This window comes from Physeter macrocephalus, chromosome 7 (assembly GCF_002837175.3).
Source record: "Physeter macrocephalus isolate SW-GA chromosome 7, ASM283717v5, whole genome shotgun sequence".
Lineage (NCBI taxonomy): Eukaryota > Metazoa > Chordata > Mammalia > Artiodactyla > Physeteridae > Physeter > Physeter macrocephalus.
The window spans coordinates 54,676,585-54,695,823 of NC_041220.1; the positions used below are offsets into that span (position 1 = coordinate 54,676,585).

The 19,239-nt window shown below is 39.9% G+C and overlaps 1 protein-coding gene across 2 annotated transcripts in view; it reads right to left on the reverse strand.

Moving 5' to 3' along the window:
• Positions 1-19,239, reverse strand: part of GABRB1 (gamma-aminobutyric acid type A receptor subunit beta1) — a 418,665-nt gene that overhangs the window by 21,400 nt on the left and 378,026 nt on the right. For both annotated transcript variants that reach the window (XM_024132011.3, XM_024132012.3), the window contains exons 6-7: positions 1,667-1,804; positions 1,407-1,559 (exon numbers count right to left, since the gene is read on the reverse strand). In XM_024132011.3, the coding sequence (XP_023987779.1) occupies positions 1,407-1,559; positions 1,667-1,804 (291 nt within the window). The remainder of the gene's footprint in view (positions 1-1,406; positions 1,560-1,666; positions 1,805-19,239) is intronic.

Here is a 19,239-nt window from a genome sequence, read left to right on the forward strand (position 1 = left end):
CTCCCGCTGCGGAGCACAGGCTCCGGACGCGCAGGCTCAGCGGCCATGGCTCACGGGCCCAGCCGCTCCGCGGCATGTGGGATCTTCCCGGACCGGGGCACGAACCCGCGTCCCCTGCATCGGCAGGCAGACTCTCAACCACTGCGCCACTAGGGAAGCCCCAGATAAGTTTTAAAATACCTTAGGTTTTACATTTCAAAGAACAGGTTTATTCAGCATCTGTATATGCTGACACCTCTAATCAAAATATTATTAGCTTTGAGGATAGATGTGTAAAGAGAACCACAATTCATGACCTTGATAGTTCATGTTCCCTACTGTAGACACTGTCCGATGTTTTTTCTTTAACCATAGCATATACACATATTCATGTTCATATTCAAATAATATGTGCAGATACACGTGTATGACATGATAAATTATTTGTCTACTTTCCTTAGTTTTGTAATGTTCAAAGGTTGGTAAGGGGCTGCCAGCACTTGACTTTGTGAGCCTTATATACTCAACCAATAGAGATGAGCTGTAGAGTTCACAGTCTAGGGGTGAAAGTGTATGCTGATCATCTAATCCAGTTCCGTAGTCTCAGAAGAGAAGAGCTGTATATGTTAGCTTAGTAATAAATGATGTTCTTTTGCGTGTGTGTGTGTGTGTGTGTGTGTCTGTAAATAAGCCCCAGAAAGTGATAACTGAAATGGCTCTAGGGTCAAATACGAGGCAGACCCACACATACCCAGATACATCAGACAGACCTTACATATTCTAACTTTCCAAGGAATCCTTTAAAATCTCAAATATAGCCTTTTAGCTTACAGCAATTACTCAACCGTGGCAAGATTAGTTCTGAATTCTGTTTCCCCAGGAAGGAAACCATTTTTTATTCTGTCCTGATCACAGATCATTAATATAGCTGATGAATTGTCTGTGCCTTATTCAAGTAGAAGCTCTATTTAAGGGACACAGAGTGATACAATTTAACTATAGTTAATATTTGAAAGATAATATTGACATGGCTTGTTAATGGTCACAAGGTTTAGCTTTCTCCAAATCCATCTGAGAATAATGCAATAATGTTCTCCACTGTAAAGAGAAGGAACCAAAGAAGAAATCACAAAGTTAGTAAAATATTAGTGTCATGAGAATTTTAAAATATTCTCTAAGAAGCACTTATATAGTGTTGAATGTACTCCAAGATTTGTTTTTTATTTTGGTAAAATGATAAAAAGATATTACGTTGTAAAACATTCACCCTGTAAGTGCTTACACATAGATGTGTTATTATCCAGCACTCTTATGGTAATCTCATTCTCTGGCTCTCCGTGAGAGACACCCCTGCCTGTAATTCTTATCATTGCTTGTCGTTTGACGTTAAATCCCACCAGCTCTCTGTGGTGCTGGGAATGCATTACCTAGTGCGACTCTGGCTGCAGAGGCATCATAGTTGATCCAAAACGACACCCAGGACAGAATTGTAATCAGTGTGGAAGGCATGTAGGTTTGCAAAATGAAGTAACCAATGTTTCTCTTTAGACGAAAACTTAGTGACAGTCGTGGATATGCCCCTGAGTGAAAAAAAAGAAAAGAAAAGGAAAGAAAATCAGATGGTCATTTGGTGGGAGCCATCTCCTTTCTCATCAGCGCTAGTTCGTTTTGGGGGAAGCATCCTCACCTGTTGTGAACTCCACCTTCTTGGACACCATCTTATAGTCAACAATTGAAAACTGAGGAAGCTCAATTTTATTCACTCCTGTTACTGCGCCTTCTCCTCCATTCCAGTAAAACTCAATGTCATCCGTGGTGTAGCCATCTGAAACCAAGAAACAGCAGAGTTAAATAGAATTCAGTTGGCCTAGAAATTCGTTTTGAAGACAGTTGGGGGATTTGGAGAGAAATTTCCCAGCCACTGATGATAAGGTGATTTTGCTTTAAATTGGGATAACATAAGAGGTTTCAGGTTGAGTGCTGTTTCTGACAGCTGGTTGTGGCTGCCTTGAGAAGACGGATATACTTGGCTTTTCTGAACTTAACCTCTGTGATCATTCAGCGATATCTGATATCACTGCTGCATATGTATTCTCATTGTGTCCACTAGTGGGCACTCTTCAGTTAGATTGAGGGATGCCTGAATTCTAGGTGCCTGGGCATAGATTTTGACTATGTGTTATTTAACAACAACACGTATAATGATTGAGCACATATTTGGTAAAAGGGGAACAGAAAGGATAAAGGGATGGAGTAAAATAAAAGATCAAATTAGTACGGACCCATTAAATGATCAAGACATTCAAAGAAGAGTATACATTCGTCAGAGAAAATTAGGTAAGTTTCTCTTTATAGCCTTTGATTATAGCTAATGTATAGGTGAAAATTTTAGGAAATATGTGAATTTTTGGTCATATTTTTACATCTTAATACTTATGGTAGTGAGGTGTAAGTAATTTAAGGCGAATGTGTAGAGGATTGTAGATTGTCGTAGAAGGATATCTCTTGAAATCTATTCCCCCTTGCAGGTCTGCTCCCAATTGTCATGGGTCTTCTTGGGTTATGGTCGTATATCAGAGTAGCTTGCATAAAAAATGTATTAATATATTTAAAAATCTAAAAATCATTTCAAACATATAGAAGGCTTTATATTTGTATCTTTCTATCTGCTAGAGACAAAAAAAGATCTTTCTAAGGTTATTTTCTATTTTTATTGACCTCAAATAAAAAAGCATCAAATCCTTTTCCATGAGAATTACTAGGGCTTATGTTTCAAAAGTAACCATATAATGTAGTAGATATTTTGCCTACTAACTTTTGATTAAACCAGAAACATTTTCTCGAGAGATAAAGAGTAATATATTTAAAATTTAGAAGTTGAATGCCAAGTGCCAAAGAATCACTATCAACATATCACTGAAAGAATGTAAGAAAATTTAAGGTCTTCTTCCTTTTTATTTTGAGGGGAAATAAAATTATCTTCACTTTATTGCTTTAAACACTTCTAGCTTCTCTTCAAAAAGCTCTTTTTTGAATTCTTATCCCTGAACTCATTGCACTCACAACTGTCTTGTATTTGTTACTTTTGCCACTCTATACAGGTTATTATTTACTATAATATGTTTCAATTTGTTTTATTGTATTTCTCTTAAAACCATCTTCTTCTAGTTCAAGAACTTGCCCTTTCTTCAAAGGGTAATCTTTCATATTCAGTAACCTATTTTACAATGACCCAAGTAGAGCATAGAAATGGAAGATATTTACTTTTAGATATAATCTTCGGTATCCAAGAGGCTGTGAGACCCTCGATACCCACTGGACTTAGAGCAATCTACATGGAACTAATTGGCATGTTGCAGATTTCCACCAAATTTAGGTATGGCTCTGTAAGACTGTGATTCTTAACATCTCTTTGAGAATCTGATAAAACCTACTGAACTCAAGAGAATGAGAAGACAAGCCACAGACTGGGTGAAAATATATACAAAAGACACATCTGATAAAGGACTGTTATCCAAAATATACAAGGAGATCTTAAACCTTGACAGTAAGAAAACAAAAAACCTGATTAAAAATGGACCAAAGACCTTAACAGACATCTCACCAAAGGAGATATACAGATCGCAAATAAGCATATGAAAAGATGCTCCACATGACATGTTGTTAGTGAAACGCAAATTAAAACAATAATTGGATGCTACTGTACACCTATTAGAATCGTCAAAATCTCGAACACAGACATCACCAAATGCTGGAGAGGATGTGGAGCAGCAAGAACTCTGATTCATTGATGGTGGAAACGCAAAATGGAACAGCCACTTTGGAAGAGATTTTGGTAGTTTCTTACAAAACTAAACACACTCTAATCATATGACCTAGCAATCTTGCTCCTTGGTTTTTAGCCAACGTAATCGAAGACTTGTGTCTGCACAAAAACCTGTACACAGATGTTTACAGTAGCTTTATTCATAATTGCCAAAACTTGGGAGCAACCAAGATGTCCTTTGGTCCTTTGATACTGTCGTACACATAGGTACTGGTATATTTCTCAGTGTTAAAAGGAGATGAGCTATCAAGCCACAAAAAAACATGGAAGAAACTTAAATGCATATTATTAAGTGAAAGAAGTCAATCTGACAAGGCCACAGACTGCATGATTCCAACTATGTGACATTCTGGAAAAGGCAAAACTATGGAGACGGTAAGATCAGTGGTTGCCAGTGGTTGGGGGTGGGGAGGGATGAATGTACAGAGCACAGATCTTTAGGGAGCAATGAAAATACTCCGTATGTTACTATAGTGGGAGACAAATGTCATTATGCATTTGTCTAAACCCATAGAATGGACAACACTAAGAGTGAACCTGGAAGTAAATTATGGACTCTGGGTGATAATGATGTGTCCACATCATTTCATCAGTTGTAACAAATGCACCACTTTGATGGAAGATGTTGATAACAGGCGAGGCTATGCATGTGTGGCGGCGGGGAGTATATGGGAAATCTCTGTGCCTTCCCCTCAATTTTGCTGTGAACATAAAACTGCTTTAAAAAATATTCTTAAAAAAACTTCTGAAAAAACTCTACAGAAAAACATACATATAATACATATGTATAGATAGGTAAATAAATACAATTTGATAGTAATTTCAGAGAATCATGGCTTCCCCTGGAGCCCATTTAAGTGTTCTAGAATAAGAACCTCCTCTCTGAGGGGAAATGGCTAGTGGCAACACGACAGCTTAAACTGAACCCTGATGCTCTTCCTTCCACTTCCGATTCAACTATGAACTTCTAAGCCCAGCATGAAGTGGGATCTGGGGAAGGTGAGGTCTCAGCTCTGTCTGGATCTAGTAGACAATGATGTCATGGGATGTTTTTCCCCTCAGGGACAGGAGAGAACTGGGGGACTACTGGCATGGGGTACTTGGATGGGGTTAGAACAGTGAGATTAAGGAAGAAAGCTGGGTGCAGGGATTTGGGGGGACTATTAAATGAAGGCTGCTGCCACTTGTGTGACTATTTGGAGGAACTGCTGTTTTCACAGTCCTTTAATCAGATGTAGGAGCGTTTAAAAAGTGGGGAGAGAGAGGAAGAGAGAGAGAGAGACTACCTCCTGGTGCATCAGTAGGGGAATGACAGCTTGCCTGGAGCCCACCATGCTTTTCATCTAGCTAGAACACTGTTTCCATTTACGGTGCTCTGGCAGCTGGGTCCAAATCCCAAGGAATATGCAAGAGAAACACAATGATATTTATAAGAAAATCCAGTCATCCTACAGAGGGAAAACAAGCATAAGATCCAGAATAGATGGCTCCTCGTGAGGAGAACTGGTGGAGGAAGCAGATGATAGTTTGAACTTTTCATTTCCCATCTTTATTCAAAATTTGGGAACATGTAAGGATATCTGATTAGAGCACAAAAACTTCCTTACTTCCTTGTACTAAAACCCATAGTTTTTAATTAGAAAAGAGTGTTAGATAAATTGAAAAGAAGATGGCCAAAGATGAGGCCAGATTAGTGGATTGGAAGACAGTTTGAACAAAACTATAGAGATTTGGAAAGCATAAGCGCTTTGAAAGACTCATCTAGGAGAGCTAACATATGAATAGTGGGCATTCTTGACAGAAGAAGAGGAGCCATAATACACAAAAAGAAAATACAAATTTCCCTGAATTTAATAAACTGTTTTGCATATTGAAGGGCTCATTATATTATGTAACCCTGATATCACTCCTGAACTCTAAGGGTAAAAGAATAATGTTACAATCTTCCAGACACAAAGTACAAGGTATTTTCACAGGAAAAACTCTCAGATTTCTGAAAGGAAAGGATTATAGAATAACAATTCAGAACTTCTAAAGTAAAGGCAAAAGGACAGCAACTCAGAGACTCAAGAGTCCATTCCCCACCAAAATACCACTTCTTTCCAGAGAAGAATTCCAGAGAAGAATATATCACCCAGGGACCTGTTTGAGGAAATTATTCTACAGAAGACTCCAATCAAACAAATGAATCAGGATGGATAACTAAGACATTATAAGGGAAAGCTCGTTGAAAACAGGGGGGTTGTAAAGAATTATAACACTACTTTGCTCAAACCTATGCAAACAAATTTGAAAATTTGAATAAAATGGATAATTTTCTCATAAGAAAAGCATTTGCTAAAGCCCAAATCAGGAGAGACAGAAGATCAAAATAGCTTGATGTTACCCCCTACAAACAAATAAACACCAGACTCAAACATTTAAGACTGATAATTCTATTTCTACTTAAACAGTTCCAAAGTATAGGGGAAAAATGAAAACTTCCAAATTGTTTTCATAAATTAAGGAGAACATATTAGCAAAACAAGATCCAGCAGTACATTAAATAACAATGCATAACTAGTGGGGTTTATTCTAGGAGTGCAAATGATTCAATATTAGAAAATCTAGTAATATACTTCATTATATTAACAGATCTAAGAAGAAAAAAGCATATGATTATATACACAGGTGCTAAAAAGGCATCTGACAAAATTTAATAGCCAGTCTGTTTGTTTTTTAACAAAACAAACATCACTCAATAAATATGCATAGATGGATATTTCCGTAACATGGTAAGACATCTATCTCATGCTCAAAGCCAGAATCATGCTTATTGTGGAAACACTAGAATATTCCCATGAAAGTTAAGAACAAAATAAGAGTGTCCACTACCATTGCTATTATTTTTAACATTGTTCTGGAAATACTAGCCATTAGGTAAAAGAAAGAAAATTGAACTATAAAGTTGGAAAACTGCTGGTTAAACTATTAAGATTTGCTAATTATACAACTGTATATCTAGTAAACCCCAAAGAATTAACTGAGAGACTTTTACAAACAATAGAATTAGTATGATTATGGGGTACAAAACTACTACACAGAAATGGGTAGCTTTCATATATAAAAACAAAAATTTATAATGGAAGAAAAGACCCTTTTTAAAATAGAGACAAGAAATATCTAGTAAAAAACTTAGAAACAGGCAAGACTTATATGAAGCAACATTTGAAACACTTTTGAATAGCACAAAAGAAGCCTTGAACAAATAAAAAGACATACCATGTTTTTTTGTGTGTTTTTTTTTTTTTTTTTTGCGGTGTGCGGGCCTCTCACTGTTGTGGCCTCTTCTGTTGTTGAGCACAGGCTCCGGACGCGCAGGCTCAGCGGCCGTGGCTCACGGGCCCAGCCGCTCCGCGGCATGTGGGATCCTCCCGGACCGGGGCACGAACCCGCGTCCCCTGCATCGGCAGGCGGACTCCCAACCACTGCGCCACCAGGGAAGCCCAGACAAACCATATTTTGAACAGGAAGACTCAACATCATTAAGTTCGTTTACAACTTAATGTGATTGCCTAGTAATACCAATGAACTTTTCGTTTGGGGAACTAGACAAAGTGATTCTAAAGTTAAAATAAACAGATTGGAAAATCTAAGACAGCTCTGAAAAATAAGGCTCCTGGCTTTGTGCTACTAACCTTAACTTGACAACCAGGCACTAACCTATGCGTGCGTCTTACTCATTCAGTGAGTAGGTATTTATTGAGTGCTGACTGTGTGCCAGGGGGTGGAAAGTTACCGTGGCTACAGCGGTGAATAAAACTGATGTGGCTCCTGCCCTCTTGGAGCTAGCATATTTCATGTAAAATGTTACATATTTCACCACAAAATTCCTTTCTAAATCCTTCTGTGTGGATTGGCTTTCTTTAGCATGTGTTTTAATCTTCAGGAAAGCTTTGCAACAAGGTAGTGGATAAGATTTAGGTAGCCTTATTAAATGAAGTTAAGTGATGTCAAAGGTGATATTTGAGGCACTCCTTTTGTTAGTGCAGCTCATACAGTATAGATGGCTCTGGAACCAGGAATCCTGGTTTTAGCTTTCTGTGGTCCTGGAGTCAACACATGGCAGGAGCTACCTGACTACCAGCTTCCCGATTGTGGTGAAGCCATCAGTCCCCTTGGAGGGCCGGTCTGCACTGTGATACTGGGAGTCATTTCTAGTTGCCCAGCCTAGAGCCTACTACTTCCGTCTTTTAATTTTGTAAGCACCCCTTCCTTCTATTGAAAGTCTTTCAGCTTAAGCTAGCCAAATGGACTTCTGTTATATGCAGCAGAATCTGGATTGATACATTCTCTTTCTCTTCTGGGGAAGAATTATTTGCTCCAGATTTGGAATTACCAGAGCTTTCCAGGAAAACCTCTGTTGGCTTGTTCTGGTCATTCATTTGCTGTTTCTGTGCCTCTCCTGCTTTCTATACTCTGCTCTGTATCCCTGGGGCTGGGCTCCCTGTCTCTCTGGCTTCCTGTTAGATGCTGCCCCTAGGAAGGATAGCCTGAAGATTAGAAGGTAGAAGGGGGAGGCGAGGCTCTTGATTCTGTCTCTGGCAGTGTGGCACTGTTGCTGGTGATTGCTGCCAGGGCAGTGGGGTGATTCCAGACTCTCACGGCCCCTCTTCTGGAAACTCTGCAAACAACCAGAACAGCATTTCTCATAGGATCCAACAAATTCAGGCTCATGGGCACTTGTTTCTGGCTTTTCCTCCTTTAACACCCTTTTCTCCTTCTCTCTTTTGCTTTTCCAGCTCGTCCAACCTTCGTAACCAATTCTCTCTATTAAATTCCCTATCTGAAAAAACTTGAGTGGTTTCTGCTTTCCAATGAGCTCCTGTAAGTCACATGGTGTATCTTATCATGCAAACATTTCATCTGTTTACATAACTTTGTGTTTGTCTCTGCCTTTTGTCTCCTTCATCTCTCATTATATTATACACCTTTTGAAAGCAAAGACCTTGTTTTATTCTTTAAAAAATTTCCTGATGCCTAGAACATATTCTGTCCACAGTCATGTATCCAATACATATTTATGAATAAATGACTTTGTGAATGTTGTTTGCTGCTTAGGGGTCTGTGGTTATTGTCTCAGATAGGTATCCTGATATATAACTTACTTGGTAGCATTCTTGAGCCAGATTTATTTCTTGCTTAAAATGCTTCTGCTCAGGGTTTCTCTGGTGGCACAGTGGTTGAGAGTCCGCCTGCCGATGCAGGGGACGCCGGTTCGTGCCCCGGCCCGGGAAGATCCCACATGCCGCGGAGCGGCTGGGCCCGTGAGCCATGGCCGCTGAGCCTGCGCGTCCGGAGCCTGTGCTCCGCAATGGGAGAGGCCACAACAGTTAGAGGCCCGCGTACCGCAAAAAAAAAAAAAAATCTTCTGCTCCCAAGGGCCTTACAGGTGGGTCTGGGCACCAAGGAAATGGAAAAAGCTGCTTATTAATTTTAGGCTTACTGAGTAACTAGGTGATAAATTACAACCTCAGTCTGATCTTCAAATTGTAGGATTCTAGGGGAGAACTATGTGAGCAACATCTAGAGTTGAAGGACCAGAGATGGTTCGCCATTTGGGATTGAGAGGGGAGAAGACGGTGGGTGAGCCCAAACCTCTCACTGTCTTCTGCTTTTGCAGGGCAGCAGAGCCCTTCAATGCCATGCACAGAGACAGAGCTGGAGTATAGCTATCAATCAATGTGAATCTTAATAGGATTCAACGATGTATACAGTCAGGGGTCTGGGTCTGTATTCCCAAGCTCACTGGCACTTTGTTCAACTAAAACCCTTTAGTCTTACTGTTCAAGGTACTGAGATAATTACAGATGATTCTGGGGAAAAAAGAATGCTCACTCCATTTCAGGTGGAAGTGTGAGTTCTCATGGGAGCAATAATGGCAGCTGGATCCAAAGGGGAGAGCCTAGAAATAAACTATTATTCAAAGATTACACAAGAACATTTTGCCACAGAGAGCAAACATCAATTTTCTTGCACCCAAGCGACCTATTTACCAAAGGTTTCCTTTATGAACCAGTGACTTCATACAGTGTCTCAAAGCCCAAACCCTCGGATACCAAGGATATTGTTTCCTAGCAACAATAACTACACAGAAGCTCTCAAATTTTCCTTTCAGCCCCTGGGGACTTCTTAGTGGGGCAGAAAGTACAGATAAAATTAAGTTGATGTCACTGGTTAAAGATGCATGGAGCTAGTACAAATATACAAGCATCTGGATGTTAGTGTTTCTCTTTGTTATTTGAAACACTCTATTTTCGATGCATTTTTCTAACCTGGAAATAAAAATTACTCCCTGTTGTGCTTAATAGAGCTGGGAGGATGGTCTAAAATTGTACTGAAATGTGTTTTAGAGAATGGAGAGATTTAAGCTTCTAATCCACGAGTGGACATGAGTAAATGTATTTCCCTTTGTGGAATGGCCATGCCTCATCTCAAGTTTCACAGTGTGGGGCTTGATTGGCTTAAGCCAATTGTTAAAACACCATCCGCTTTGGTATGGTGACTGGCTAAGGGTTAGGCAATAACCCAGGTCTAAAACAATTAGGTCATAGCAGGTCCCCTGCCCAAATTAATTGCTTGGAAATAGGCATGTGACCCAAGATGGTCCAGTCCTAGAGAAATCTAGGACTTGTGTTCAAAAGTTGGAGGAGAGAAGATTTCCCTCTCTCTTTTAGCTGTTGGTAAACAGGAAACGCTGAGTGGAGAGTGGCCAGTCCAGCTATAAGAGCCAGTATCTTCCCTTCCTGTTTTACATCAGTCATTACTAGCACCTAACTGAAGTCACACTCATGATCAACATTCCAGCTGACCTACTGAAATAAATTTAGTAGTCTTCCACTCTCCACTTCCTCCTGCTCCTTCCATGTGGGGGCAGAAATATTAGGAATTTATCAATATCTCTGCTCCAGGAGCTGTGTAGATCCTTCCTGTTTCAAGGTTATTAGATATTTGTGATGGTGCATCTCAGAAGCAGATAAGAAAGCCAGTTGGGTCTAATCCTTCTCGTGGCTCCAAATCTGCTATAACATTTATTCTAAAGGCTACTTGGGATTCCTTTCTCACCCATCTCTGTATCTCCTTGGTATCCTAAGAAGCAGTAAACCAACCATGGAAGCCAGATTTTTAAAGCATTCTCACAAGTATTAAGAAAGTGTAGGTACAACAGCAGAAACTAACACAACATTGTAAAGCAACTATACTCCAATTAAAAAAATCTAAACCAAAAAAAAAAAAAAAAAAAGAAACTAGGTACAAATCTGTGCAACAAACCACTTAATAATTGACTCCTACCTGATGACCCACCTTTTGAGTGGTCATCCTGTCCCTAGGGATGGCCCTCTAGCTATTTTCTTAGTCAACTCAATAGTTAATTACTTTTCTGGGTAATCATTAGAAAATATGTCCTTATAATAAGTAAAAATTCACCTTCTTGGAGGTCATTCACCATCTGATCCTCGTCTACCCCTTGCGCTAATAGAAAATAAACCCAGTACCTTTTCTACATGCCATTACTTCCCATTTTTGAGGACACCTCTCACGATCCCTTTCAGTGTTTCCTTCTTCAGGCTTTGGTCTTTCGCAGGATGTACTCAACCTATGAAGCTTTTCTCCTCTCAGTAGTTTCCAGTTTGCTGATATGCCCTTTGAAGCATGGAAGCCCCAGGCTGAGAGGTGGCCATGTCTACCTCGGCTCTTCTCCCTCCTTTTGAGTTATCTGGAAAATTTTCCTATTGTGTAGACTCACCCGCTATGTTTGGCCAATATGTAAATTTCCAGAGTGACTTTCCAAGAGTCCTGCTGTTTCATATCTGACTGCTTAATTCCACATAGTCCATTAAGCCTTGTCTATGCTAGATCATCCCCATTAAAAGACTTTTAGATCCCAGGTACTTTTGTTTTTGGAGACACCTTCCCACATTATATTAAATACATTAAAATGCATTCACATCCCATGTTAAACCTAATTTACATGTCACTGTAAAAGCACTGGATTGCAGCTGACTTGTTAACATAATGTTATATTAGTTTTGTTTTTTGTTTTTTTCTGCGGTACCCGGGCCTCTCACTGTTGTGGCCTCTCCCGTTGCAGAGCACAGGCTCCGGACGCGCAGGCTCAGCGGCCATGGCTCACGGGCCCAGCCGCTCCGCGGCATGTGGGATCTTCCCGGACCGGGGCACGAACCCGTGTCTCCTGCATCGGCAGGCGGACTCTCAACCACTGCGCCACCAGGGAAGCCCTATATTAGTTTTAATATTGTAGTTTTCTTTATGCATTTTGGAGCCAATAATTTAAGACCCTTGATAAACTCGTAGTATGTAGACATTTTGCCTATAGTACTTGTTGGCAAAATGGCTTTGCTGGAGCCCAGATACCAACTGGGCTCTAGTGCACTGCTTAAGATCTCTTTCCATGCATTGTTTATTTGGAATATATCCAGCTCCTCTTAAATTTATGACTGATGGGAATTCTGCTGTCATCGTCAGATCTTCTGACCCTGATTGTGCCTTGTCTTGATTTCTAAATAGGCTACCACCTGGAATTTCTCACGATGAAATTGTCTTCCAGGTTGTACTGCAAGCAGTAGCTACCCCCTTGGGTTGTTCAGGTGCCCTCTCTGAGGCTGAGCCTCTGTCTGACCCTGTCTGGCCTCCTCTACCATTTTTTCTGGCCCCATGCTGATGAGGTTCTTATATGCTTTCCACCATGCCTGTCCAACTCATGATATTCTTGGCGTAGCTAGCTAGCGAAGAGCAAGAATTTTCTTATTCTAGTCACTGGTCTTCTATTAAAGCAGCACAAGTTCAAATTAGCTTTTTGACAGTCACATTACTTTTTCTTCCTTGGACTCAAACATAGGATCTAATATAGTCGCCATTAAATTTTATCTAATTCAATTTGACTTGCTGTTGAGGTTTATCTTGATCTTTATTTGCTCACCCTCTTGGTTTCATGTTCTCTTCAGGTTTGATAAAATGCCTTTTATCATTATTCCCTTGACTGAGACAAACGTGGGATGGCAGAGACAAAGATAGAGCCCTGTTACAATCTCTTGGCAATACTCCTCCAGGTTGATAATAAAAGTCTTTAATCAGTGCTTTGCTGGGTGGCACCATCATTTATTCATTATTTTTAAAATAATTTATTTATTTATTTATTTTATTTTGGGCCGTGTTGTGTCTTCGTTGCTGCACGCAGGCTTTCTCTAGTTGTGGTGAGCGGGGGCTACTCTTCGTTGTGGTGCACGGGCTTAGCTGCTCCGCGGCATGTGGGATCTTCCCAGACCAGGGCTCGAACCCTTGTCCCCGGCATTGGCAGGTGGTTTCTTAACCACTGTGCCACCAGGGAAGCCCCCCATCATTTATTCATTTAATATTTGCCTAATAGTTTTAGCTTTGAGTCTGTATCTCTGTATTTATCACATTTTCCTGATTCAGTGATTTTACAATCCTATCAAATAAGGAAGTAAGGTCTATTTTGACTTGTGATTGGAGAAATTGAGCTGCTTCCATAGATTACTGAGCCCTCTTCTTTGGGATCCAGGACTAGAATATTTCCCAGACTGAATCAAGTCTCATCAGCCTAAGTGTCTTTGAATTTATCTTTCTTACCTTCTGGAATGTGGAATGGTGTATTCCATTCTGTCAGTACCAATAAATCATTAGGTATACTGATGATGTGTAGGCTTATGATAATCACCTTCCCTTCACAATGCCCAGCTTCCTTTAATATGTGCTAATTGAGCTATATGGCATTAATTTGTGTGGGTGCATATGTTTTAGGCAAATTATTGGTTAAAACTTAGAATCAGGGCTTCTGTATGCCCCAAATCAGTGGTGAAGTAAAAGATAATCACACCTGGAAATGCTAAAATCTTACTATTAAGTGTTTGTTATATGTTTTTTATCAATAAAAGTTTCTCAAAACAAACAGCTACTAGCTATCTACATTTTTTTTGTCTTAATAGTCAAAGGAGAGAATATTTTGTGTCTTAGAAAAAAATCCTTATCCATCTCTTTCTAATTTGTATTAATTGCGAAGTAGATTTTTCTGGGAAATCTATGGTCAAATTTTCTTTTATAGTCTTGAAACCCTTTTACATTATCTATACATTTAATGAACATCTCAATTTTTTGGACCTCCCTACTTAAAAAAAATAATTGGGGCCAAAGATGGAAACAAATTGTGACTATTAATGCTTGTTCCTAAGTTATGCCAAATCTGGGCACAACTTTCTCAAAGGATAAATTTTACAGTATGGCAACAATGTCAACAACAAAAACCATGTACTTCTTACAAAGATCTGTGAGAAATCTCTGTTCCAAAATTGAGACAGTCTTTTGCTTAATATTACTGTATGGAACAGAGAAGGCCTTGCCTGTTCAACTCAGTTCAAATGAGGTCTTGGAGTTACTGGGATTGGATGTCATCTCTACCCATAATGTCTGCTCTGATAAAAAGGAACATCAAAACCCCTCTCCACTTTGAAACAGGTGTTTGGTTGGGGGAAAAAATCCATTATGCCTGTTTTCTCCAAGCATTGGAATGACCATATTGACTTGAACATATGAAAAATGAATTAACTGCATAAGCAGAGAATCTAAACCAGTGTGTTAATATAGATGTGGTTTAAGATTGTTTAACAGTCCTATTTAAGATTGGATATTGTTTAAGAATGCTTGATCTATTAGACATCCTTAAAGGTGTGCATCCTTGTTTTATCAAGAAGAATAAAAAAACAAAATCAGGCCTAATCTAGAGAAGGGAGTCGCCTCTGATTATGACAAGCACCTAATATGCCACTTGTGCCTTTATCTTCTAAAGTGTGAGTGACCTTCAAGGAAAAATAAGACCAGGAACAAGTAAAGTACAAACGAAGGTGATTATCCAGCTAATTCAAATGCAATATTATGTGAACCTTTCTGTTCTGTCAATGTTATTGTTGGTCTGAAACTCTAGATTAACAGCTTAGATGATAATCCCACTTACCTAATTTAATTTTTATGACCACATTGCATCATAAATATGGAAAATTATTCAGAATATATTCGTGGTATTTTTATTTTGAAGAGTTATGTGCATCCTGCTTGCTTGTGAATCCACCCCTGAGTGGTTACTGAGTTTTGCTTTGTTTTAATTCTTCTTCTTTTTTTTTTTTAGAGGGTCACTTTTCACTGAGAAATTCTGATGATAAGAAATGGTGATTTGTCAATAAAATACATTTTTGGAGAACTCGTTAAAAACTTAAAAAAAACCCAACTCAACCAAACCAGTTATGGTAAAATATTTACAGTATGAGGTTAAGAGAAAACAAACATAAGAAAAATGTATGTGTGTGTGTATATATCACAAAGGATATGTATGAAAATAGTTAATAGTGGTTATCTCTGGATGTTAGGATCATGGGTTTTTCTTTATTTTAAAAATTTTATGTGGTGAACTTGTAATGCTTTTAAAAATAAAACCCCAGTAAATTATTTTTATGTTCTAGAAAACGCCTAAATAGTGTATCAAATCTGTGAAGATTATTTGAATGACCTGTAGAGGGCACTCAAGACCTTCCAGATTCATAGGCAGAGACAGGATACCGTGAAAATTTTATTCCTTTCAGTTGCAGGAGTTTTACATTTTTCCTATTTTAGCTTTGGATCACTGATTCTCACAAGGTTCTACTTTAAAATTCATTTATGTTAAATAACACGAGTACAATTCTGATTAATATTCCTAGTCACAAATTCATATTTTTAGCTAAATACATGCAACTCTAATTGTTACTAAAATGATTAAAACAAATGACCTGTTTTGGTATATTTAATGCTTAAGTTGTAATCTTTTCACTAACATCTTCAAAAGGACAGTCTATGCTAGTTTAGCTATGCATATGAATTAACAAATATCTATGTGCAGCAAGTGGACCTATTCTTCACATCCTTATTATTATTATGCAGCTGGTAGCAATAAAATGCATTAAATTAAAAATTAGCCTTCTATCAGGTCAGAGTTTATGTTCAATTTTTATTTTATTAACTAAGTTGCCTAGTTCCTGATTTCTTTTAGCTATAACCTATGTATTTTAGTCTCATATACCTTATCAATCACATTCAGATGCCATTAATTGAGACCCACTCTATTCAGTTTCTAAACCTGATGCCTTCCCCATTGTGGATGCAAAGTATGTAGTCCCTGCCTTGGGTTTTCACAAATGTGTTGCACACAACCTATGATAATAATATAGTACCAAGCTATAGCATCTAAAAAAGGTGGATTTTATTTTCCAACAAGATAGCTTTTCTCTGGCAATTCTCAGCCATCCTCAAATATTACATGTTCTTTTGGATTCCCTTTAGGATCACGCTGGATAGCCTTAGCAACTAGGAGGCCATGTGCTTCTGTGGCTCACAAACTATTATATGTTCTTGTATAATTTCTTGGCTTTTGAAATCATGTGAATAGAATGTTGAAGAGCTGACTGTTCACAGTTGTTTGTATCTACAGCTTATCTGCACTCATTCCCAAGTGCTAGATTGGTGTCACAGAGGTTACTGTGGTAGGCTTTTTGGGCACATGAATATCTGTGTTTTAAAAAATTGCATTGTGTCTGGGCATGAGGGAAAAAAAACCCTATCCGATTATTACTGGTTTTGCTGGAATTGATTTTTCACTCCGTGTAACTTGGCAGTTACACTGATGAAACATGTGGCTTGCTGCCATTTTATTTATGTTGAGGGCTTTATTTCTGATGCCCATGAAATAGGAAGACAGGCAAATATAAATTTATCTTTGAAGCTGCCTGGTGTAGAAGTTTGGGAACAGCAGTTAGGAGAGGGCATTGTTGTAATGTTATTGCCTGATCTCAAGCCAGGGAAGAGAAACAGTGAGTATCATTTTCACTTTTCAGAGGGGGGGAAATAAAAGTACAGATTTCCGTGATCTGATTGGGAAAGCGAATGCTTCCAAGTTTCTCTCTGTGGAAATGGGGCCAATAATCTGCAGTACCTGACTCACAGGGAAGATAAAAAAAAAAAAGGTTGTTTTTGCAAAGTTAACAGCTACAGAGTGCTTCTTAGAACAGGGGTTCCCAACCCTGGGGCCGTGGACCGCTACCGGTCCGTGGCCTGGTAGGAACCGGGCCGCACAGCAGGAGGTGAGCGGAGGGCAAGCAGAGCTTCATCTGCCGCCCCCCATCACTGGCATTACCACCTGAGCCATCCCCCTCCATCCCCCCACCCCCGTCCATGGAAAAATTGTCTTCCACGAAACTGGTCCCGGGTGCCGAAAATGTTGGAGACTGCTGTTAGAAGCACTCATCATCAAAATACTTAGAAGTATTACACAAGCATCACCTGTTACTTCAGGGTGATTCTATAACATTGTTCTCAGCTGAGGGTGATTCCCCCCCCCCCCCGCCCAGGGGACATTTGGCAACATCTGAAGGCATTGTTGGTTATCACAACTTGGGGGATGGATGCTACTCGATCTAGTGAATACAGGCCAGGGATGATGCTAAATGTCCTGCAATAACCAGTCCAGTGCTCCGCATGAATTATCCAGCCGAACCTGCCAATAATGCTGATGTTGAGAAACTCTGGTCCTTAGCTAGATGGTACTGTGGTTGGTAGAATGGGTCATATAAAGATTATTTGTATTGGCGATGTGACAAGTGGTTCGCAGTGTTACCCAGATCTCATTCTAAGCAGAGAGATCTTTTGGGAAAGAAAGATATAGAATTGTTCTGTCCTCAAGTAGCAGATAGAATTTCTTTACTTATAATCCAAGGACCTCATGCCCACCCCTGGCCAAGACAGTACGATCGTGGTTACACACCACTGGGGACTGGATAGAGGGAAAAGAGACCCTTGGGGAACCTGGCTAACAAGCATGGCAAATTCTTGGCTCTTTGGTTTAAAATAAACTAGCCTGAAAGTCAGAAGGATGCCTACATATGCGAACTTTCTGAAGGATTCTTTTCACCCTGAACTCCCCCAACTACATACACTAAAGACACTTCAAGGCAAAGAAGAGGGGGAAAGAGAAGAAGAGAGGAATGAAGAGTCAGATGTGAACTGGGGAAGCCCTGTCTGCCTCTGCCCCTTCAAGCTGGGTTTTAAGGTTGGGGTGTGATGCTAGACAGCCTCTTTAAAGTTCTGGATAGGAGTGGAGCCTGCACCTTATGCCGAAGGCAATCAAGCATTGTAGGAAGAAGGTTTTTCATTCCACTATTTAGGAGAACAGTATGCTCTGTTAAAGCTGCAGAATGCTAGAGACAACTCCATCTGTTGTTTCTTGTGGGTTCTTAATAGTGAGGGAGGATTTCGGAGGGTTGCTGGTGGCAGATGTGCACTGACAGAGAACTTGTGGTCCAGTAAGACATCTCAGGGTTACTTCATTGGAAGGATACAGCATGGACGGTTCCCACCAGGGCTCTAAGATTCAGTTAAGTCTTGGGCATATTGCTAGCGCTATAAGAGCTCAGTGGGACCTGGGTCAGCACCCACAGAATGTCCAGTTGCCATTGGAGTGAGACCTGATTTCACTTGTGCTGTGACCCAGACAGGACCAGTTATCTCTGAAGTCAGAGGCTGGCCCAGGAACCAACAGATTGAGCATGAAAGTAGAACGACCCCTCCCTGACCCCCTGAGGTGATGTATCCATAAGCATCTCCAGAGTTTAGACTCATCCCCAGGGGGAGGAGGGGCACAAAAGGGAGACAGTGCAAATAGACCAAGGCACATGCCCTCTGCTCCCCTGGCGTTCGCTCTGGTGCCCTCCGACCTCACCGTCAATGCTGGGGGGAAGAGCAGGAAGAAAGAAACAGTCCTGGTGTCACTGCAGCTACACTGGAAGTGTCTGAGGAAGTGCTGAATTTGAGAGAGTATGTGGAAATTACTAGATTGAGCCACACACTTTAAAATTAAATGGACACACTTTGGTCTGTAGACTGAAATTTTTACCTATTTCAGCTGTATCTACGGGAAGAAAAAGTACAGAGATTACGAAGTCTAGTGTCTCGCTCCCACTCTCCATACAATATCTGAAGGCCATATTAGAACTTGAGCAAAAAGATGTACAGTTAGATTCTCATAAAACAATATAGCTGGGGCTTTAAGAGTAGATTGGATTATACCAGTTTACATTCCCACCAACAGGGTAAGATGGTTCCCTTTTCTAAACTGGTACACCCACTATGGAGAACAGTGTGGAGGTTCCTTAAAAAACTAAAAATAGAACTACCATAGGACCCAGCAATCCCACTACTGGGCATATACCCTGAGAAAACCATAATTGAAAAAGACGCATGCACCCCAATGTTCTTTGCAGCTCTATTTACAATAGCCAGGTCATGGAAGCAACCTAAATGTCCATCAGCAGAGGAATGGATAAAAAAGTTGTGGT